The 20,687-nt window shown below is 51.9% G+C and overlaps 2 protein-coding genes across 2 annotated transcripts; one reads left to right on the top strand and one right to left on the bottom strand.

Annotated features, from left to right (window-relative positions):
* Positions 1 to 2,478: 2,478 nt before the first annotated feature.
* Positions 2,479 to 6,181, bottom strand: EVX2 (even-skipped homeobox 2). Its single transcript, XM_030323895.1, has 3 exons — positions 5,755 to 6,181; positions 4,535 to 4,830; positions 2,479 to 3,201 (listed from the first exon to the last, which is right to left on the bottom strand). The coding sequence occupies exons 1-3, from the start codon at positions 6,179 to 6,181 to the stop codon at positions 2,479 to 2,481; spliced, it is 1,446 nt and encodes a 481-aa protein (XP_030179755.1).
* A 9,009-nt stretch (positions 6,182 to 15,190) lies between these two features.
* Positions 15,191 to 17,010, top strand: HOXD13 (homeobox D13). The gene is made up of 2 exons (XM_030327913.1): positions 15,191 to 15,959; positions 16,760 to 17,010. Exons 1-2 carry the CDS (start codon positions 15,191 to 15,193, stop codon positions 17,008 to 17,010), a joined length of 1,020 nt encoding a protein of 339 aa, XP_030183773.1.
* The last annotated feature ends 3,677 nt before the right edge of the window (positions 17,011 to 20,687 follow it).

Below are 20,687 nucleotides of genomic sequence, written 5' to 3' on the forward strand. Positions count from 1 at the left end.
TAATATAATAACCAGATCCAACGGACCTAACATAAGATGAATTTATGTTCATTTTACCAACCAGCATTCTCATCAATCATATATATTTTGGGGGGAAATGTAAACATTATTGCCTAGAGTACCTTATATACATCTGATAGCTGATCGTAAGAAAGGACTTTAACAATCTATAAAGGTAAAGCTGATAAAAGGGTACCATATTTTGGTTTATTTTATTTAGCCTTAAATTATATATTAATATTTTAATGTAAACTCAGTAACAGCTGGCATAATCAATATTTAACATAAGTAGTCTCATCTCTTTAAAGAAAAAAGAAAACAAAAAGTTGAGCTGTAGATCATTTCTATTTCATTAGGAAGTTCTCTAATATTTTATGGGAATATTTTAATAGACCCCAGGAGTTTTGAAACACTGTTTCCCCTTGAAATATTTTCCATTTGATGAAAACAATAAATTCTCCTGGAAAATGAATTTTCTCAAAAGTTTCCTGAAAGCCTATTTTTAGGAAATGAATTTTTAAAATCCAGTGTCTTTAAAATAACAAAAATGTCAGAACACGAATTTGAAATAAATCACAGAAAATAGTGCCAATGGGTATATATGAATGTGTGCGCATCTCTTACATATGTATGTGCTTAAGAGAATGGATATATATGTATATACATACATATACATATATACATACATATATACACAAGGATATGTAGGTAGCACACCTACATTTTAATACACACACATACCCACTTCATTGGGTCTAAACATGCACTAGCAAGTTATTTTAGGGCTTCAACTCTTCAGAAAATCTCATTATGTGAGGAGCGAAGTGGCTCTGCGGGGAGCATTATGGAAATATCTGGGCTTGATTTAATGAGGCTGTTCACATTGGTGGAATATCAACTTAACAGAGAAAAGTCTACCCAGGGCGTCCGAGTTACCAAAATGAAAATTGGCAATTGAGATGATAAGAACGTGGCTTTCTTCTGCGAAATCACTTCAGGTAACAGAGATAACATTAAGTAACATACATTCTATGCACCAAGAACAATGTTTTATGTACCGAGTCTCTTATCCGTCTCTCCTAATGACTTCCCTTAGCGGGTTGTTAGTACTTGACAGCAGGTCTCCGTGCGGGGAACTTTTCTCCAATTCCACATTCAAAGGAGGTCCATCAGAGAGCATGATTGGCAATTTTCGTCATAATCTGCACATTATTAGCATCAAAATTGACGTGGCAGTTAACACTGGTGGGTTTTGATGTGCCTTTCTTCAAGTTCAAGGAAACCCCTCCAGTAGCCGGGGTTGGCAGAATGGGTCTCAGCAACCCATCCGTGGCTTTGCAGAGGCGAAAGCGCAATAGACATGCGTGAGAAAGATGCCAAGAACCATTTTGCCCGAGCAAAAGGAAAACGAGGAGGGGAAGGAGTGAGGGGAATCGAGTTCGAACTTAGAAAAGTGTCTAAGGAAATGCTTCAGGATAATATATATCTAGAGATTCAAGTATTTCCCAGATCGAGTGGAACCCGGTAGTTGGAAAACTGAGCTGGAAACGCTTCTTCAAACATTACAACGATCTGTCAATCTTACCCCTCCCCATTCTTTCGTTTCTCTTTCCTTTTCTGGCCAGGCTGTGGCACCCTTATTAGCCATTGCTTTTTGCTTAAAATATGCAAGACGCCTGCATCCCACACCAAAAGATCAAAAGAGAGAACAGCGGAGGGCCGAGAGGGGAGGCGAGACCACCACTCCTTCCTGCCTCGGCTTTGCCCTTCCCCGGGCAGGAAAGACCGCCAGGGCCCCCGCCGGCCTTGCTCCCGCACGCGGTAAACCATCTCACGAACACCCGCAGCCGCCCGCGCTCTCCGTCCGCCCTCCTGGCCTTCTCAGACCTCCCTCCCTCCGCTCCCCGCGGACAGGGCCCCTAACAAGCTCAGGCTGAGAGAAAAATTGCCACCTCTTCTCACCCTCGTGTAAAGAAAAGAAAGGATGGAAGAAAAAGAGCAGCCGCAGGAACCTCGGGGGCGACTTGCCCTTCCGCACAAAGCACTAGCGCACAGCATTCCCCCCTCTCTTTGTTGTGGCTCTCCGTTGCTTCTGGCCACGTGGTTCAGGAGGGCTTACAGCCAGGACCCCAAACCTCTGAGGACCAGTTTGAGGGCGAGGGGATTGTCTTCGGGAAGACCAAGAGCTCCGGACAGAGGCGGGAAACGGGGCATGGGCGGTGGGAAACACTTAGAGGAAAAGATGCTGCTGGGTAGCCAATACAAAAATAGAAATCATTTGAGGGCACACCGCCGGGTTTTTTGCGCGGCTCTTTCCCCCAATTCGGTCGGGGCAAGTTCCCTTCGGCCTCCCGCGCCGGGGCGCCCCCTGGCGGCAGCTTTGGCAGCGGGCAGCGCGCAGAGGGCACGTAGGCGCGCGGAGGGCGCGGGGGCGCTCAGGGGACCCCCGGGCACGGCCCCCTGGCGGCGGCGACGTAGTTATCTGGTGAGCGGTGCCTCGTCCCTCTGGTCCGGCGGGCTCACGGCGGTCTTGCTAAGCACGGCGGCTGAGTAGGGCAGGAAGCCGCTCTCGGAGCGAGGAGCCGCGGCGCTGCAACCGAAGTCCGAGCCGCCGGCGGCCCCCGCGCCGCCGCCGCCGCCACCCCCGCTGCCGCCGCCGCCACCCCGGGAGCCCAGGGCCGCCGCGGCCGCTGCTGCGGCCGCCGCGGCGGATTGACTGCTGTGGCAACTGAGGCACGAGCAGGGCGCGGAGCCGCCGCTGGGGGGCGCCCCGGCCGCAGCGGCCGAGGAGGCCGCAGCCGCCGCAGCTGCTGCAGCCGCGGCGGCCGAGGCCGCGCTGTTGAGCCCCGCGGCGGCCGCGGGCGTCTGGTAGAGGCCCGGGTGGCGGAAGCTGCACAGCAGCTCCGGCCGGGAGTAGGGGTGCGAGAGGGCACGGAAGGTGTCCAGCGGGCGGATGGAAGTGGCGAAGGGCGACGAGGCCGCGGCCGCTGCGCCGGAGGCCGCGGCCGCCGCGGCCGCAGCCGTGACACCCACGTGCGGGTAATAGTGCAGCGGCACGTGCGAGTGGAAGGGGTAGGGCAGGCTTCCGGTGGCGGCCGCGTGCGTCATCATGTAGGTGTAGAAGCTGGGGTCGGCCGGGTGCGGCCACGACATAGCCAGGCGCTGCCGCTTGTCCTTCATGCGCCGGTTCTGGAACCACACCTGAAGGGAGAGCCGCACCGCGGCCCGAGTTAGGGAGTGCCCTGAGGCCTCAGCCCCCTCCCTGGGCCTCTGCACCCTTCTCGGACCTCCGAAAGGCCTGACCTACTCCCCTTCGACCCGGCCCAGTTTGGAGACCCCCTACTCTCCCAGCTGGCAGTGAGGGAGGCAGTGGGAACAGGAGTGGGCACACCTTCCTCAGCAAAAATAATCTTCTGCCTTGTGTCCGACTGCTGCAGCTCCTGCTCCCTTACTCTCCGCTGCGTTTTACGGTTCCCAACGCAACCTTCCCTCTCCTTCCCGCCACCCACTGGTGCCCAGCCTTGCTGAGCACCGGTCTCTCAATCCCAGGATTTGCACGGGATTCTAGGCCACCGTTGAAGAGGGGCTACCGCGGCAGCTTTTCTAAAAGGTCGCCGCTCGAGGTCTTGAGTCCTCTGAGCTGCAAGGGCCTGCCCCAAGGGCACGGGTACGATTTTGATACTGAAGGGATGATTTTTGTTGGAATCGTTTGCCTCAAGTGAGTGGCGGGAACAACATCCTCTTAAACTGGGAAAGGGACTGTTACACCCCTCCCAAGACAGTCTAATGAAGACATCACTCGTCACAACTCTAAATTAAAGAAAGCCCGATCAAACCAAAGGGAGACTTCCACAACCTCCCTTATCCGTTGGAGCTTCCTCTTTGCTTTTTCTAGAGTGTGAGATCCTCCGCCAAGGGTTCGCCAAATCGCCCAACCTCCCAGCTATCGCTCCCAGGTTAATAAAATTAATCACTTAGAGATATATAAGTAAGGACAATTTCGTTGTAGTCTCCCTTCCCCAGGAGGTTGCTTTTTTCCTGCTGCCCAGGAGAAAAAATGTTTAGGAAACTACTTTCTGAACCCAATCGATTTTTAAAATACAGTATTCCTTCCTCCATGTTGTAACGATTTATGTGGAAAATAAATCTCCAAGATCAAGAGCAGATGAAAAGTTTCACCTAGGGTTCGTGCCAGAGGAACAAAGACCAGCCGGCTTTGCCGCCGAGGGGAAAGTGGGGCCATGGACATGGGCTAGGGGCACCTGGGCAGGCGGCTGGGCAAAATTGAACAGAGGCCAGTGCTTCCGGCATCAGCTCCGCCATTCCCCGGGCTTCCCAGGTCAGCCAGGCCGGCCAACCCTTCGGATGCGGCAGCTGAGAAACAAATACACCAATTCCGTTGGTGACTCTACCCCGCAGATTTTCAGGCCCTCAGCTAAATGTGGCCACCCAGGAAAGAGAAAGGAGAAACAAAAACCAACCCAGACCCCCCCCCCCCGGGGAGTCTAGAAAAGGCGCGTGCTGGAATCGATACCTTGATGGTGGTTTCGGGCAGGTTGAGCGCAGCGGCCAGCTCACACCGGCGGGGCCGCGACACATAGTTCTCCCTGTAGAACTCTTTCTCCAGGCGCGCGATCTGTTCGCGGGTGAACGCCGTGCGGTAGCGCCGCACCTGATCCGCGCCAGAGCCGGAGCCGCCCAGCGACGCGCCCCCGCCGCCGCCGCCGCCGCCGCCGCCGCTGCCGCTGCCGCCGCCTCCATGCAGGCTGCCAAGGCCGGAGCCCGACGCAGACGTCGTGGTGCCCGCGGCGGAGCCGCTCTCCGAGTACCCTGGCAAACAAACGGCCGACAGCGCGAGAGTCACTGTAGGGCCGAGATCTCCGCGCTGGAGCTGAGCGCGGATGGGGGAAGCCGGGAGAGAAAGGCAAGAAGCTGCCTGAATTGATGGGGTCTGTCATGCTTACAAATTGCTGCCGTGAATGGAATCAATAAAGTTTGGGGAGCCCTTCTTAACCAAATAATAGGAACTCAATTAGGAAGTTTCTTTTTTTCTTAATAATTAGAAATTTTCAACTCAGGAGGAAAAGTGGCCAAGGGAAAATGCCTACATCTAGGCGTAGTTTGGTAAACTCTAGGTTTACCATGGTCAGGAGATGGCAGGGCAGCTTTCTGTAGGGTTTCCAACCATTCTTTGATGGTCTTTTGGGTTTGGTTAAAAATATTTTTAGAATTCAAAAGACAGCAGCAGCTCAAACCCGAACCATTAGGGGGTGGACTCTACTTTTCAACTCTTTCTCCCGCTGACCCAAGCGGGTCTCCCAGAGGCGCCCGGCGAGGCTCCCTCCGACTTACTCAGGATGCCCCCTCCACTCGGCCTTGGGGAATCAGGGGCAAGGGGGGTTCAGAGCAGCTACCCGGGGCACCCTTCCCTTAGCGCGACTCAGCGGTTGGCTAGAGGTCGGCCAGCTCGCATGGGCTTTTAGACCAGCCCGAAGAAACATTTTCACAGACTCGGGCGAAGGCGGGCGGGCGGGCGGGCCTGGAACCTCCCAGGCCTGCGCCTCGCTGGGAGGCTCAAGGAGCAGAGCAGGAGGGCAAGGTTCCCAGCATGCGTCCCGCCCCCGCTCGAGCCCGCTGGGTGCAGCTTGCCTGCGGAGGGTCGGTTAGGGGCAAAGGCAGTAGGAAGGACCAGCAGGGGCCGCGGAAGAACCGGGAGGATAGGACTAGACAGCGCGGCAAGGGCGGCGCGGTTACCTTTGCCATTGTTTTCCTTGAGCGGCGCGGCAGCAAGGCCGCCAGGGGAGCGCAGCGCCGAGCAGCCCACCTCCACGTCGCTGCTCATGTCCGCCTCGGCGGCCGCCTCTGAATAATGACCCGGCTTTTTACGGCCTTCGGCGGCGGACGAGATTTCGGAGGAGACGGTGCTTTCGCTGCCCGGGTGCTGCAGGTTGAACAAAGTGTCTATTTCGAATTTGCCCTTGGCAGGGAGGTCTCCCAGAGCGCCGTGCAGGGGGGCGGACGGCAGGCGCGGGCTGAGGCGAGCCGGGTGCTGCGAATTTTCCAGGGCCTCGAGCACAGCATTGCCAGCCGAATCGGATAAATTGGAGAACCGCTTGCCGGTCGTGGGGCTGTGCAGCCCCCTCTCCATCAGAATCATCTCTTTTCTTATTCTTTCCATCATCTCAGCTTTCTAAAAAATGTCACAGTGGCCCGGCTGTCCCGTCCTAATGATGGGCTGCGCCTAGGGCTAATTCTCATTCAGCCCCAGCGAGCGCCTCTAAATATTATTATCTCTTTTGGAGGGAGGCGGAAAAATTGTGGGATGCCAGAGCGAGGGAATGACTGGTCAAAATGACCCATACATCCTTCCGAGCCCGAGATGTCATTCATCAAAAAGTAGCGCTCGCTCGTCATTAAGGTACGAATGACGCCGTTCGAATAATCATTTATTGTAACAGGTTTATAAGCAAATAAATACACGCTCCTGTCAGTGGGTAATGAAGGCAGCTTCGGAGCAGACAAATAGATCCAGGTAGGAGGCGAGAAGAGACAAGAAGTGAGGAGGAAGGCTCCGGTCCTTTGCCCGCTCAGAGCCGGTTCTGTTCGCCCGGGGGTTTGGCCTCGGGGGTGAAATTGACAGTCTGATTAATAGAGCGCGCCGCGGCACATTTCCCCCTTCATTTAGGGGCATCATTACGCTCTCAGTTTGCTGGGTTGCCCCTTAGGTCCTAATCATGCAGCGCCTTCCTCATTTTTCCTCGGACACAGATACGTGTTAAATAATAGATAATGCTTTGATTTTCCAGAGTAGATCGTCGGGAAGGTTTTTTTTTTTTTTTTTTTTAACATTTACAAGCGGGAGGGGGTAAGGGAGGGGACAAGAGGGAGGATGTAGAAGAGTTGCGTAAGGAGAAGACCTTGCGCTCCTGTCTGGATTACTTATCTTTCGAATTTTAGAATCAAATATGTATTTTATTTAACAAATAGGATGCCTAATTTTCTCTCTCCCCACTGCTTCGCCTCAGCGTGGCTGTTCTCCTCCCACCCCAGCTGAGAGAGAGAGAGAGAGAGAGAGAGAGAGAGAGAGAGAGACTGGGAGAGAGACAGAGAAAGGGAAAGGAAATATCATAGAGTTTTGAAAGCACTTTAGTGCTACGTGGCTGGGGAGGTGCGTTGGGCCCGCGCCTCCAAACGGAAATCATTAGGTCCTCTCTGATTTTTTAACACCGTTTGCAGAGTGAGTACTGAACTTGAAGTCCTGGGTTTTTTACTTTTATAACCCTGCTGATGGATAGGCTTCTCGCCTACGCATTTTCCCTGGGGGAAATGAACTCGGCTGGACGATTTCATAGTAGAATTCGACAGCTAACTTTAAACACAGTCGCGATTTACAACGCCATATGGGCCGCCCCAGATCCACTTTTTGCGTTGCCAACTTTCCCCCTCCCTCCTCAAATCGAATTATTTGTGGCAAAGTTGCCGAATTTCTAGGTCAAAGGGGGAAAGAAGGGACTTAGCTTCCTTCCCCTACCATCCCGCTATCCTCCCTTCTCCACTGCTCTTTCTTCTCTCCTTCCTCTCCTCCCCCAACCAGGCCTCTTACCTGTGGCCCTGAGTATTCCCGGTGCTGAGCCCGGGCGCGGAGAGTCGCGGACCAGCCTTGCTGCTGCTTCTTGCGGCCTGAGCTTGGCGGCTGAGCCTCTTGGCGATAACTTTGATGGTCATAATGACGCCGGTGGCAACCATTTTAACGAAGATCAATCTTCACTCAAGGCCGTTGCACATCTCCTCCTGCGCTTGCGCCCCACCCTGTCCGGACCCCCAATGCGTGCGGGTCTGCCAGCCAGCAGCAAAAGAGGAGAATCCGCGGCCACAGGCGGGAACGAGAAGATAGGAACAGGACACAGAGGTCGCCTGCAAGCTTCCGAAGCGGCCGAGAGACCCTGGCAATCTGGGCGCCCGGAGCGGGTCTTGCATCCTCGCCTCGGCGCCAATTCAGACCCCAACCCAGCCCCCCTTCTTCCTCCGTGCCGCCACACCCAGCACATTGGGGTGTGTTAGGGGCAAACCCAGAATCTATTTGCCCATCTCTCCGTTGGCGCTTTCCTTTTAACCTTGAACCCGTTGGGGGCGCGTCAGGAATGTAAGGGGAGACGAGGTGTTAAATATATTTATATACATTTATACACATAGTCAATGCCAAAAGTTTCTCTCCTGTTCCCCTCGGCGCCAACTTACTTCAACAACGCGAGCTTTGCTTAGAAAATCAATTCCACCTCTTTAGGTAATAAACGGAATTCTCCCCCAAGGTGAGAAATGGAAAGCTGGATAGGCACGCGGTGGCTACAGAGTTGGGGGGGGGGGGCCGCGGAGGGGGCGTCGGGAACCCAGAACATGACTTGACTCAGCGTCCGCCTCCCACCCTATCCTCGAGGCCACACGACTCCGAGCACTATGACCCCTCCTCGAGCCGGCTTTCTGGCCATTAACGCGGTCAAAGATTAGTCTTGTGGACACCCCCACCTCTCCCTCCTTGCTCCACAGTCCAGGCCCCCAGTTCTGCCACCTCTGGTAGGGTGCTCCTGGCAAAAAGAAGTCGCTGTCCCAGGAACCTGGGAAGGGTACCCTCTCCCTAGTCCCACTTGCTTAGGGAAATGAATGGGACATTTCGGTCCAGGCTTGGGTCCGTGGGTGGCCAAGGCCCTGGCGGGGGTGGGGGGGTGGGGGTGTGATCTGCGGAGGCGCGACCCCGGGCGGAAGTCGCAGATGCCTTTATTGCTGTCGTTTGGCGCCCCCGTCTGTTTTATTCGCGGTTTCGGCAGCTGAGAGCTGCTTTCAATCGCAGAAGCCGCCGCTGGGGGCTGGGGTGCGGACGGCAACCCCTTCCTCCTTCGCTCAAGGCTTCTTCCCTTCCTCTGGGACCTCACGCCTCTGGTCCCAAAGCCTTCGCCAAACCGGACCTCAGGCTGTTGAAAAGGTAAAACACCGTTTCTAGGCGACACCTTCATTCATTAGTGGGTTTGAAAACTATTTTGCACCTTTTAAATAAAAGTAATATTTCATATTCTAGCACGTTTATTATAAAAGGTACACTGGAGACCATGTCAGAGAAACTATTCACAGTAAAAGACACATAATTTTCCCCTAAACCGTGTTTAGCAATGTTTCACGGGAGACAGTGAGCACTCCGTTACAATATTTAATGTTCCTTAATTTATTTAGATTCCATACCTACTAGTATAGTAATATTGGGCAATTTATTTATAGCTTTTACACTAAAATTACATGTGCTTTTTACATATATTATCTCCTCTAAAGCTCACAGCAATTCTCCAGATCCACTCTATTACCCTTTTACTGAGATGAGAAACTTTCCACACAGAGAGGTTGAAGGACTTGCTGATTTAAACTTTTCTCTGATAATATCCAAGTTATATATCCAAGTTTAAAAGCTTTGGGGCAGCATTTTTGGTTGATTTTTTTTTCATTTTACATATTTCTTCTTTAAATACAGGCCCACCTCAAAAACATTGAGCGTGTATAGAGGGTAGTGAGAAGATTAACATTTGTTGATGTTTGTTAATGAAATGCCCAAACCGTGGACCTCTCTCCAGATTGCAGAGGTTGAAACTGAGAATGGGCCTCTCAAGTGTTCCTAGTTTTTAGACGTAGAGTCCGGGCTATATCAAGGCCTCCTACCTACTACCAAGGTACAGGACTCACTCAATAAAACAAGACAGGAATCCAACCCATGCCCCCGTGGTTTGGCAAGAATTTTTAAGGTGCATTGGGGGGGGGGGTTGGGGGGGAGGAGGGCCTGGGAAGGGCTTTCTCCAAATGGACTGAAAAAGCACTTTTTGGTCGAAAGGAGGAATTACATGAAAGAGGTCTAATTTTTGTCTGTGTGTTAGGCTTCCAGACTAAATATTTGTTTCTTGAGCAGCAGCAGGTCCTCCGAGGTGAAGTGGTAAACACTTTTGGCCTTCGACTGAAGGTAATAAAAATTTGTCCAGGCTGCCCGAAGGGAGGGCGCCGGTAAAACCGGAGTTGTAACGGGAGATCCGCGTCCGCCCGGGCCTGGCTTCGGTCTTCCGCACGGTAGGCTCCCGGCCAAGAGGGCCCAAAACCCGCGGGCCCGCATCGGGACGCAAGCTCGTTCGGGGACTGGGACCGCCTGGGTGTGGTGGGACCTCAGAACCGCTAAAGCCTGGGCTTCGAACCACTGGTACATTTTCTTTTGGGTAAATGCAGTCCCCGCGGCTTAAGGCTCGGAGGTTTCGGTTTATAAGGGAAGGAGCCTCGGCTTCGGCGACTCCAGGCCAGACTCCTTAGTGGCAACTTTTTGCTGCCATCCCTCGGCAGGTCGTCCTCACGTTGTCTCTTATAGGTCTCTCTGGCTGCTTCTGGTTGTCCTCTTCCCGCTACAATTGCGCACCCTACCAGGGATGACCAGGGAGTGGAGGTAGGGTACTTTCTCCCTGGACTCTGGGGCTGGCCGCCTGAAGCTTGTGCGCCCTCGGACGCTACAGGAAAACTTGCAGGGACATCTAGCGCCAGGCCTGAGGAACTGCGAGCTGCCCGGCCGGGAAACTAAGCCTGACCACTTGCCCCTCCCCCTCCCTTCCTGCGCGCCCCCCCCCCCACCTTCGTAGTTAGGCATTTCCCTATCCTTCATCCCTTCTCCCTGCTGGTGACCACACGTGGATTCCTCATAGAGACCGCGGGCTCTGCGTAATAGACACACACACACACACACACACACACACACACACACACACGCAGAGAGACGGTGGGGAGAAAGAGAGAGAAACATTTATTTTCTTTCATCTCCAAAGGCCCACAGAGTGAGCACTTACAGGACTTTAGTTAACAATGACATTGCTAGAGAAGTGTATCCCGAGAACAATCCCACACCTTGAGATACAGGACAAAACAGTAGAAGATTGCAGTCCCAGCTTTTGTTGTGGAAAAAAGCAGCAAGTCACCAGTATCCTCGAGCTCTGGGCCCACCCTCCAATGCACTCTTCTCCAGGAGATTAGTGTTTCTCTAAGAGGGAAGACTCTTGCTGTGTTTAATTTTTGCCAGGGCTGAAGGTGTTGTCTTCATCCCAAACAAGGGCCCACTACCCTGTGGGAGGCAGACCTGGGTTCATCAAATAGCGCTTCAGGTTTAGAGAGCGTTCTGTTGTCGCTGTTGCAGACAATTTACATTTAATATAGACTAATTGTATTGTCAAATTCAAATGGAATACATCTCAGACATAGAAAGTGCCCAAACTGAGGATTCCACTGTCTGGCTTTTGCTAGAAACCCCTTTCTTTACCCTAGATTTGTTGTTTAAAATTTAAAAATTATATATCCAACCCGAAAGAAATTGGGTATTGCCTACAGAGAGAAAATTCACTTCAAAGTTGGCAGGGTACAGACTTGGTTGAGAGTTAGGACATTCTCCAGCCAGTTCCGCTGGATTTAAGACTTTATTTTGGAATTAAGACTTTATTCCTACACTGAATTGTTGGCTTCTTATGAGTTAATTAGGAAGGTGTCTTGCCTTTCCCGGTGTGACCATCAAGGAAAACACTTTCAAAGGAATTTCCAACACCCCGCTCTGATGGGACTTGGTAATTGTTATCCTACCCTAATGGTCAGGATTATGTGGTTAATTGAGCTCACTGCTGTCTTGGCTAGCAGAGGAACTTATGTTCATCAATAAATCTAAATCGCAGCCTTCACCCACCCATTCCCCAACCCAGGACAAGGACATGATTTGAAAGATCGTCTAAAAGGAGGACAAGGGAGGATGTAACTTTCAGAACCTTATTAATTCCCAAAAAGGGTGCCTATGGAAAGAGAGGAGAGAGAAAAGCAAGTGATGGGAAAGGAAGGCAGAGCTGACCTCTCTCTCCCTCTCCCTGCTGCTCCCTTCCCTCAGTGGGACCTTGGGCAATGAAGCGTTTCTCACTCAAATCAGGAAATGTGACAAAACGGGTTTCACTGAGTAACACATCAGTGTTTGGAGACATTTCTGTCTGGTGGCAAAGGATTTTCATTTAACAAAGATTATGCCTGTTGTTAAAGCCCCAACATGATGCACCTCCACACATACACAGGGTTCAGTCTGTGCTCCTGGCCAGTAAAGAAAATTATTCCCATTAGGTTTAAACCTAAGATCAACTCGGACACAAGGGTACACAAGCTAAATGAAATGTTTCCACAAATTCAGCCTCAAAATTCCTCCACTACCTACCACCCCTGGCTTGTAACCTATGTGTCTTATTAGTTCATAAACACAGCAGCCCTGACTTTGCTTGGTACTCAACCACAGCCCTATGATCCAATAGTAGCAGCTGCCCTGGGGTGCTGGGTCCAGTCTGAACCTCTTTCCTAAGGGGAATCCCAGTAGTGTCCAGTCTGAACCTCTTTCCTAAGGGGAACTGGCTCCCCCAGTGCCGCGACTTCGAAGGCTGTACTGGAAACAGGTTCAGCGGCAGGGTAGCAAGAGCCAAAGCTCCTTGTTGTTCAAAACCTCCGTCATCCCTGAACATCCACCAGGATGGGCAGAGAAACCCCAAATCCTGTGAAAGTCCCCCAAGGCAATTGGAGGCAGGGCCATCATTGAGAAGCCTCTTTCAATTAGAGCATTAATGTCTTTCAAAAAGAGCATGAATTGGAACTTTACTCCCAGTCCTGCACAATTTAATTTGCTGCATGGAAAATCAAACCAAAATTGAAGGGCTGTCTCAAATCAGCAAAACCTGACAAATTCTTCCTTCCTAGCTTAATTTCATTTTCTTCATTTTTTTGGCGTATAATCGGCTAATAAAGTGTATCAGATAGAATATGGCATAGAGGTCCCGGTGTGCAAAATCACAGGGATATTTAGTTTTAAAAGACTGAAAGTTCATTGGTGCCTGTTATGTCTTAGAAATTATTTCAACAACTTTGCTTTTTGAGGTCGCAGGGAAAAAAAAACTTTTAAAGATGCCTGTATTTTCTCTGAGAAAAAGCAAGGAAGACAAAGGAAAAATAAGTGTTTCAGGGCAGCATTCCATGACTGGTTTGGTACCAAAATTGTTGGGTAAAGACGACCCAGCCAAACTCTTTCAAAAAGTCCGCAACTCTGTCACCTGGCCCCGCTGGTGTTTTAAAAACGCCAATTCAGCTTCCGTTACTAACTTTTGCCTCCTTGTTTCAAGTAACCAAAATTGCTCTCACCAGCAAACTTCTATTCCCTATGACTTTCTAAAAAGGCTCAGCCCCCTCTGACTCAAATTTGATCATGAACACATCTAGGACTTCAAAAAGGTCAAATTCCCCTGCTTTTCCTTTCCAGCGCCCCTCTCATAACTTTCCCCTTTATTTGAGCCTTTTATGGTTACTGCGTTTTGCGTGTCAACACTCCCAACACCAGCAGCCCACCCTGCAATGCCAGGCCAGGCCCAGGAGGGCCTCTTTGGCGTTTTTACTTGCCCCATCCAGTCATGTCTTGGGTCCAGGAATGGCAGGGCTGGGTGACAAGCTGGCTTCACCAATCAAGGCTCAGGGGAACAATTTTCTTGGAGATGGGCTGACCTGGGGAGTTGATGCTACAGAACCAAATGGGCTCACTCTGAGGGCTCCTGAACCCCACCCAGCACCTTCAACTCCTCAAATGAAACGTTGCTCCTAAGGTGTAGCCTTAAGTCTACAGCCGGACACATACCAGCTCCCCATTAATGGCTAAGATGGGGGGGGGGCGGTGCTGGGGCTCTGTGTCTGAGAAATGGCACGAAGGGATGAATCCGGTCAGGGCTGTGATGCTTGTCACAGGAGCCCACTTTATCCGGGAGACCAGACCCACTTGCTCTGGCTGCTCCTATCGGGAGCCCCAACTTTGCTCGCGGGGGAAAAAAAAAACTACCTTCCTAATTTGCCCCTCTCAGTTCTCTGCAGTTGGCAGCTTGGAAAAGAAAGCGAAACAAAGGTCCCTGGGAAAGTGAAGTTTTCAATTAATTGGTGTGAGTAATGGGCGGGGGTGGGTGGTGGCTGCAAAATGCAAGAGGCAGTTGGGCTGCAGGGGAGGCGCAGAAGTTTCGTGGCGGGCAGCAGAGTGGCTTTCTCCAAGAGCTTTCCACAGGGTCTTGCTGCTGGCCAGGGGAATCTGAGCAAGGGCCGGGGAGCCCAGTTCGGGAGGCGACTCCCGGCAGGCCTGAGTGTAGAGGCGAATAGTGTGGACCAGGCATCCGTCCTTTTCTCCCTGGGGCAGATCGTCACGTTCGCCGCGTCAAGGCCGAGTCTTTTCGTCCGCTTGACTTACTTGTAAGTCTCTGTCCCGGCACCAAGGGCGCTTCGTGGGCATTTTCCTGGTGGACGGGGTGTGTGTGTGTGTGTGTGTGTGTGTGTGTGTGTGTGTGTGTTTGTGTGTGTGTAGGGAGGGTCTGCTCCAATTGGTCTTAATTCGGAGGATCCTTTATGAGAACATGCGTGAAATGCCTTTGCCCGGTAGCAATGCTTAACGTAGGGAAAATTAGCTCCCTCGGGTTTGGGGTCTAGGTCAGCTCATCCAAGGGATCAAGCAACAGGGTAAAAAATCTGGCTGTTTTCACATCATTCTGACCATCTCTGTCCTTCGCCTTCGTTTAGTTGTACGGCTCGGGGATCCGAGGAGAGGTGGCAAAAACAGCCGTGGCCGAAACAAGCGGCAGGCCTCGGCGCCCTTCTCAGTCGCAGACAGGGCCTAGGATGGGCGGTCGCGCAATCAGCTCGTGGGGGCTGGCTTCGGCGCAAACGCCAGGGTCCAGAGGAGGGCGGGAAGGGGCGGTGGGCTGCGCTAGGGGCTGGGAAGGGGTAGGGGCCGGGGTGGGTGGGTCCTGCGGGGCGCGGGCCCGGAGCCAGACTCTCCCGCGCCCCCACCCCCACGTGGCCCCGCGCAGCCAATGGCGCGGCCCCGAGCGGGAGCCCTCGGGGAGGGAGGAGGCCCCCCGACCGGCCCAGGCCCCCTCCCAACCTGAACTTCGTTTTTATAAACGTCCCGCGATGAGCTAACCTGTTGGAGGGCGGGCGGGCGGGAGGCGGGAGGCTCGCAGAGGGAGAGAGGGCGAGAGGAAGAGGGCGGGAGCCAGAGAACGAGAGAGAAAGGGGAGGAAGCGCGCCGCGCCATGGTGTCCTGCGCGGGGCCGGGGCCGGGGCCAGGGCCGGGCCGGGCCGGGCCATGAGCCGCGCCGGGAGCTGGGACATGGACGGGCTGCGGGCGGACGGCGGGGCCGCCGGGGCGGCCCCAGCCTCCTCCTCCTCCTCCTCCGTGGCGGCGGCCCCCGGCCAGTGTCGCGGCTTCCTCTCGGCGCCAGTGTTCGCCGGGACACACTCCGGGCGTGCGGCGGCGGCAGCGGCGGCGGCGGCGGCGGCGGCGGCGGCGGCCTCGGGCTTCGCATACCCGGGGACCTCGGAGCGTGCGGGCTCCGCCTCGTCGTCGTCATCTTCGGCTGTGGTCGCAGCGCGTCCAGAGGCTCCCTCCGCCAAAGAGTGTCCCGCGCCCGGCGCGGCCGCTGCAGCGCCTCCGGGCGCCCCAGCTCTGGGCTACGGCTACCACTTCGGCAACGGCTACTACAGTTGCCGCATGTCGCACGGCGTGGGCTTACAGCAAAACGCTCTCAAGTCGTCGCCGCACGCCTCGCTGGGAGGCTTCCCGGTGGAGAAGTACATGGACGTGTCGGGCCTGGCAAGCAGCAGCGTACCGGCCAACGAGGTGCCCGCAAGAGCCAAGGAGGTGTCCTTCTACCAGGGCTACACGAGTCCCTACCAGCACGTGCCTGGCTACATCGACATGGTGTCCACCTTCGGTTCCGGGGAGCCTCGGCACGAGGCGTACATCTCCATGGAGGGCTACCAGTCCTGGACGCTGGCCAACGGGTGGAACAGCCAGGTGTACTGTGCCAAGGACCAGACACAGGGCTCCCATTTTTGGAAATCCTCCTTTCCAGGTAGGGGCGACGGGGGAAAGGGGTGGCCGGGAGGGAGGGAGGGAGGGAGGGGAGGGAAGAGGGAGAGAGAGAGCGCGAGAACGAAAAGAAAGCGCTAGTGGTGTATGCCCCTACTTGGGAGCTGCGCTAGTCCTCCTGGCCGGCCAGGGTTAACCTATGGAACAGTTCGTCCAGTTTGCCTGAAATCTGTACATTTCTCCTTTGATTTCAACTGTCTTTCTCACAACCCTTTTCTTCTGCGTGCGGGTACAAGCCTGTTTTTCTCCCACAGTTGAAGGTCTTTGCGTGCCCTTTGCCCAGGCCTTGGCCCCTCCTCCCCAAAGAAGTGTCAGTGTTGGGCCCCACTTTTGAAGCACAGGTCTGCCCCAGGGTGACCACTAAGCTTCTAAGAGCTCACAACCTCCAAACACAGGAACACAAGAAATCAAAGCTTGAACAACAACAACAACAAACTGGATTTTTAAAAGACTGTTTGTATGTATGCCACAGGCATTTGCAGAAACTGTCCTTGTAACTGTCCACAATAACCATGCCATAAAATTGAAGGCTTGTTAAGATGCTGGTTTGAGAAACCATGATGATCCATCAGCATCAAATGGCCTTCACTTTGAAGTGTAAATAATCTTTCTTTAATAATGTGTAAATAATATGTCTGTGTAAACAATAATAAAATGCAAACAGCCTGGTTTTCTTTATTCTCCATACCCCTTCCGAATGTACACACACAGTCCCCAGTGGTGCCCCCAGAAACCCTGGTCTAATTTTTTTCGTGCTTTTTTTTTTTTTTTTTTAAATACCAGGGGATGTGGCTCTAAATCAGCCAGACATGTGTGTCTACCGTCGGGGGAGGAAGAAGAGGGTGCCCTACACCAAACTGCAGCTCAAAGAACTGGAGAACGAGTATGCCATTAACAAGTTCATTAACAAGGACAAGCGGCGGCGGATCTCAGCCGCCACGAACCTATCCGAGAGACAAGTGACCATTTGGTTTCAGAACCGAAGAGTGAAAGACAAGAAAATCGTCTCCAAGCTCAAAGACACTGTCTCCTGATGTGGACCAGATTGGTCAAAGAGAATTTAAATGCTTTCAGTTGTCTCCAAAAGACCTTCGGAAAGACTTGAATATGTATTTAATTCCTCCCACCTCCCTGCCAATCATGGCAAATTTTGTGAATTGTTTTTCTCTCTTCCTCTATCAGGCTCTAAAACCTTTTGCTACCCCAACCTGACTTTGTAGTTCTGTTTCTTACTTGCTTATTATTGATTTTGTTCTTGTCTAGGTTTATTTTTTATGATGTTTTTAATGTTCTGTTTCTCCCTCCAGGCCAGTATAAAGGACTTGAAGTACTTTTGAATAATACCCCCCCCAAAGAATTTCAGAAGTGCCATTATGATTTTAGGGTTTTATTCTCTTAAATTACTTCAAATGCCTGTTTCCAGCACTGATTATCTTCATAATCTATTAGGGCAGAACGATTTGCAGTCATTCATATCCTGTGATTGGGCAATTTAATCATTAGCTCTCAGCAGTCACCCTGAGGCAAGTGGAAACAGCTCTGGGCAGGCAGCGCTCTAAGGTCACTGGGAAAGTCTAAAAACAGGCGGCTGGAGGTACTCTGATGGCTTTAAAAGCAGCTACCTTATTAAATAGGGTTTGTATCGATATTGAAATGAAGACAATCTTCCCTACTTCGGATCTTTCATTTGCTGTTGTACTTCTATGTGTTTAGTATATGTCGTCGATTTGTGCTTTTATAATCTTTAATTTGAAAATAATTTGTCCTCACGGATGCCTTCATTTCCCCAGCTCTGAATGCAGATATTTAAATGGCTGCAAATGTGAGAGTAATCCATGGATGGTATAAATGCACACCTTCTCCTTGACCCTGGGTCTGTGGGACTAGAACTGAAGTGATCTCCTCAGTCCCCTGAAAGAGAATGAATCAATGTGGCCAAGGGTGGGAACTTTTGTCCAGAACCCAATGAAGAACTTGACTGTCTGAACAAATGTATTGAGCCCCTCTTGGAATTTTAAAACATCTAACAAATATGAAAATGTGGAGCTCTAAAGTTCAAGGTGGAAAAAAAATGATGTGATGATAAGTAACTACTTTTTAAAGTGCTGCATATTTATACAACCAAGAGATATTTTTGTAGATGAAATGTCTGTGAGCTGGGATATGTGTGCAGTGCTTCAGGCATTTAAAAATGATTTTTTTTTATTCCTAGGGAGATGCAAATAAACAGAACTCTCTTGTTTCTTCGTCTTTTATATATTTTCTTTTTCCAAGCTTGTGTTACCTCTTGTGTTCTTATTTATTATAAAATCTTGTTGTCCTCAATATTATGATGTTCGCTATAGATGAAGGAAACTCAATACCAGTTCTACTCTCTGAAACTCCACTCCATTTCCGCCACCCCTCTCCACCCTTTTCCCTGTGGCTTTAACATAAGTAGTGATGTCTTTAAATGAGAATATAATTTGCGGTGTCTGAAATGGTATTTTTTACCGGACCAAAAAAAAAAACATCTCCAATAAAATTTTACTTCTCTTTCAATATTATCACTTTATTCAAATAGTTTTATTTTTTTAATCAGTATGTATGTTTGTGTCTGGGTGTAGGAAATTGTGCTCACTTGAAGGTGTTCTTCCTAGAAAGGCTGTTATAAATATCTACTCTTGGAAGATCCTGAAATTAGACACATCCATATTTGGCAATTGAAAAAGAAACATTTCAGGCTGATCCCTTATCGCCCTTTCCGAGCAGCCTCCAAACAGCGTTTGAGGACTGAAAACCATAATTATACGCCCTAAACCTCTAGACGCAATTTTTAGGCCCAATGAACTTGCTTTTTTGAGGCCTTTTTGCCACTCAGGGAAATGGCCGCTGAGGAGCTGGGTGCCTCGTGTTGTTAGCGCCTAGGCACAATCAGTTTAGTGGTTGCTAACTTTTTGGTATGTTGGTTAAATACGCATGTTTAAAACCTCACACAATATGTAAACTCTTATGGCGGGAGGGCTCCCTTATGGATCCGCTAGAGAAAACGCAGAGACCCAAGGTCCGGAGCTACTTTCGTTTTCTCTGGCCCGGCTTGATTTCTTTCATATCTTGCATCGATGGTTGGCTATGGGCGGCCAACTTCGTTTTAACTGGCAGAGATAGAGAGACACAGAGGGAGACAGAGGCAAACAGAGAGAGAACGGACTACGACTCAAATTCTGGAGAAGTAACCCTGAACAGAACTAACCCTGGACATAACTACCCCGACCTTCCACTTTAAGGAAGAGTTTCTAATTAGCATGTTGCTTTCCTCGCAAGATGTGCTTTCATCTGAAGCAGGCCTGTTTTCCCTTCTTTTCCAACGTCGTTTTCCCTCCTTTTTGGTAAATTCCAGACTCCAGGGCCGCACTCCATTTCCCAGGTCCATTTCTGAGGTTTCCTGTCGGATGCGGGGATTGCCTGGAGGTTTTCCTTTCATCCGTAGTTTGCTGGTCAGTTTACTCTGCCTAGGAGAAATGGGGAGGTTTGCTGAAGATTAAAACTGCTCAAATGCTCTCCGGTGGAATTTGAATTGATGGCTAAATCAATAACAGATGAAGACGTTGCTATTTATATGCATTCCTTTTATATTCCGAATTGAGGAGGGAGGAGAGGAGCCGGTAGGTGGCCGGAGCGCTGGTAGGGAGGCCCACAGGGAGCAAAGGCGAAGGGAGCTTGGGAGAGAGGCCTTTCTTCGGGCGGAGACCGAGAGGCCGCAGGGAGGACGCGTCTGAAACCTAGCAGGTTTGGAGTGCCGCTGGTGGAGACTCCAGGCCCGCGCGTCTACGCGTGATCCAGGAGGCGAAGGAGGCGTTTGCAGCCGGGACGCACCGCCAGACAAAGGGGCGGCCGCGACACTTCCCCGTGTCTGGCAGCCTGCCGGGTGCCTCTGACTCCGCTGTCCCCGCCAGCCTTGCTGCCACGATCTCCGGCTTTCCGAGACGCTTGGCGGAGCCTGGCAGCGGGCCGTGACCGCACGGGCTAGCGACCCCAGGCCGGCTGTGCCGCCCTTCACTGTTGATCTTGACCGTGCGGCGGCGCCTCGCCAGGCGTGGAGCTCGCTCGCCATCTCCTGGGCGGTCGGCGGCATTGGCAGAACTCGCGGTTTAGCTCCGCGGCCAAATCCTCTCCCATTCTCCAGCTCACCAGCCAAGCCTCCTGCCCTTCCCACCAACACCCCCACCCCGCCCCCGCCCCCGCCCCGCCCCGCCGGCAGTCCTCAGCTCCAAGCTCTTAGCTCCCAGCGTACAACTTTGCCTGCTGGACCTCGGAAATTACAAACCCAGGAGATAAGGTGGGGCAGATGGACACCATTCTGAGCCAAAGAGAAACGGAGGGAATCTAATTGTTCTAGTCTTTCATTGCTCACTTAGTGCCTTTATGTCTTTAGTCCCCAGGAGTAAACCGCTGCTGTGCGGCTGCCTAAGGGTCCGGAGAAGACACCCTTGGACTTGGAAATACCGGAGCATCGCTGCATGCTGAGACGGGAGGAGATGAGACTCCAGGGATCCCTGGAGCTGGAGCTTTTGGGCCTGGGGAGTCTGTAGCTCCTGGAAAACAGGGAGAGTTTCCCAAAACGAGAGCCTGGATCCCTTAAGCCCCTAAGAACTGAGGTTGCAGCTTATGGCTACACCTCCCCACGCCCCCACCCCCAAGGACGGGGAGTGGAGTTTTTTTCCCTCTGTGT

The sequence above is a fragment of the Lynx canadensis genome, chromosome C1 (assembly GCF_007474595.2).
Source record: "Lynx canadensis isolate LIC74 chromosome C1, mLynCan4.pri.v2, whole genome shotgun sequence".
Lineage (NCBI taxonomy): Eukaryota > Metazoa > Chordata > Mammalia > Carnivora > Felidae > Lynx > Lynx canadensis.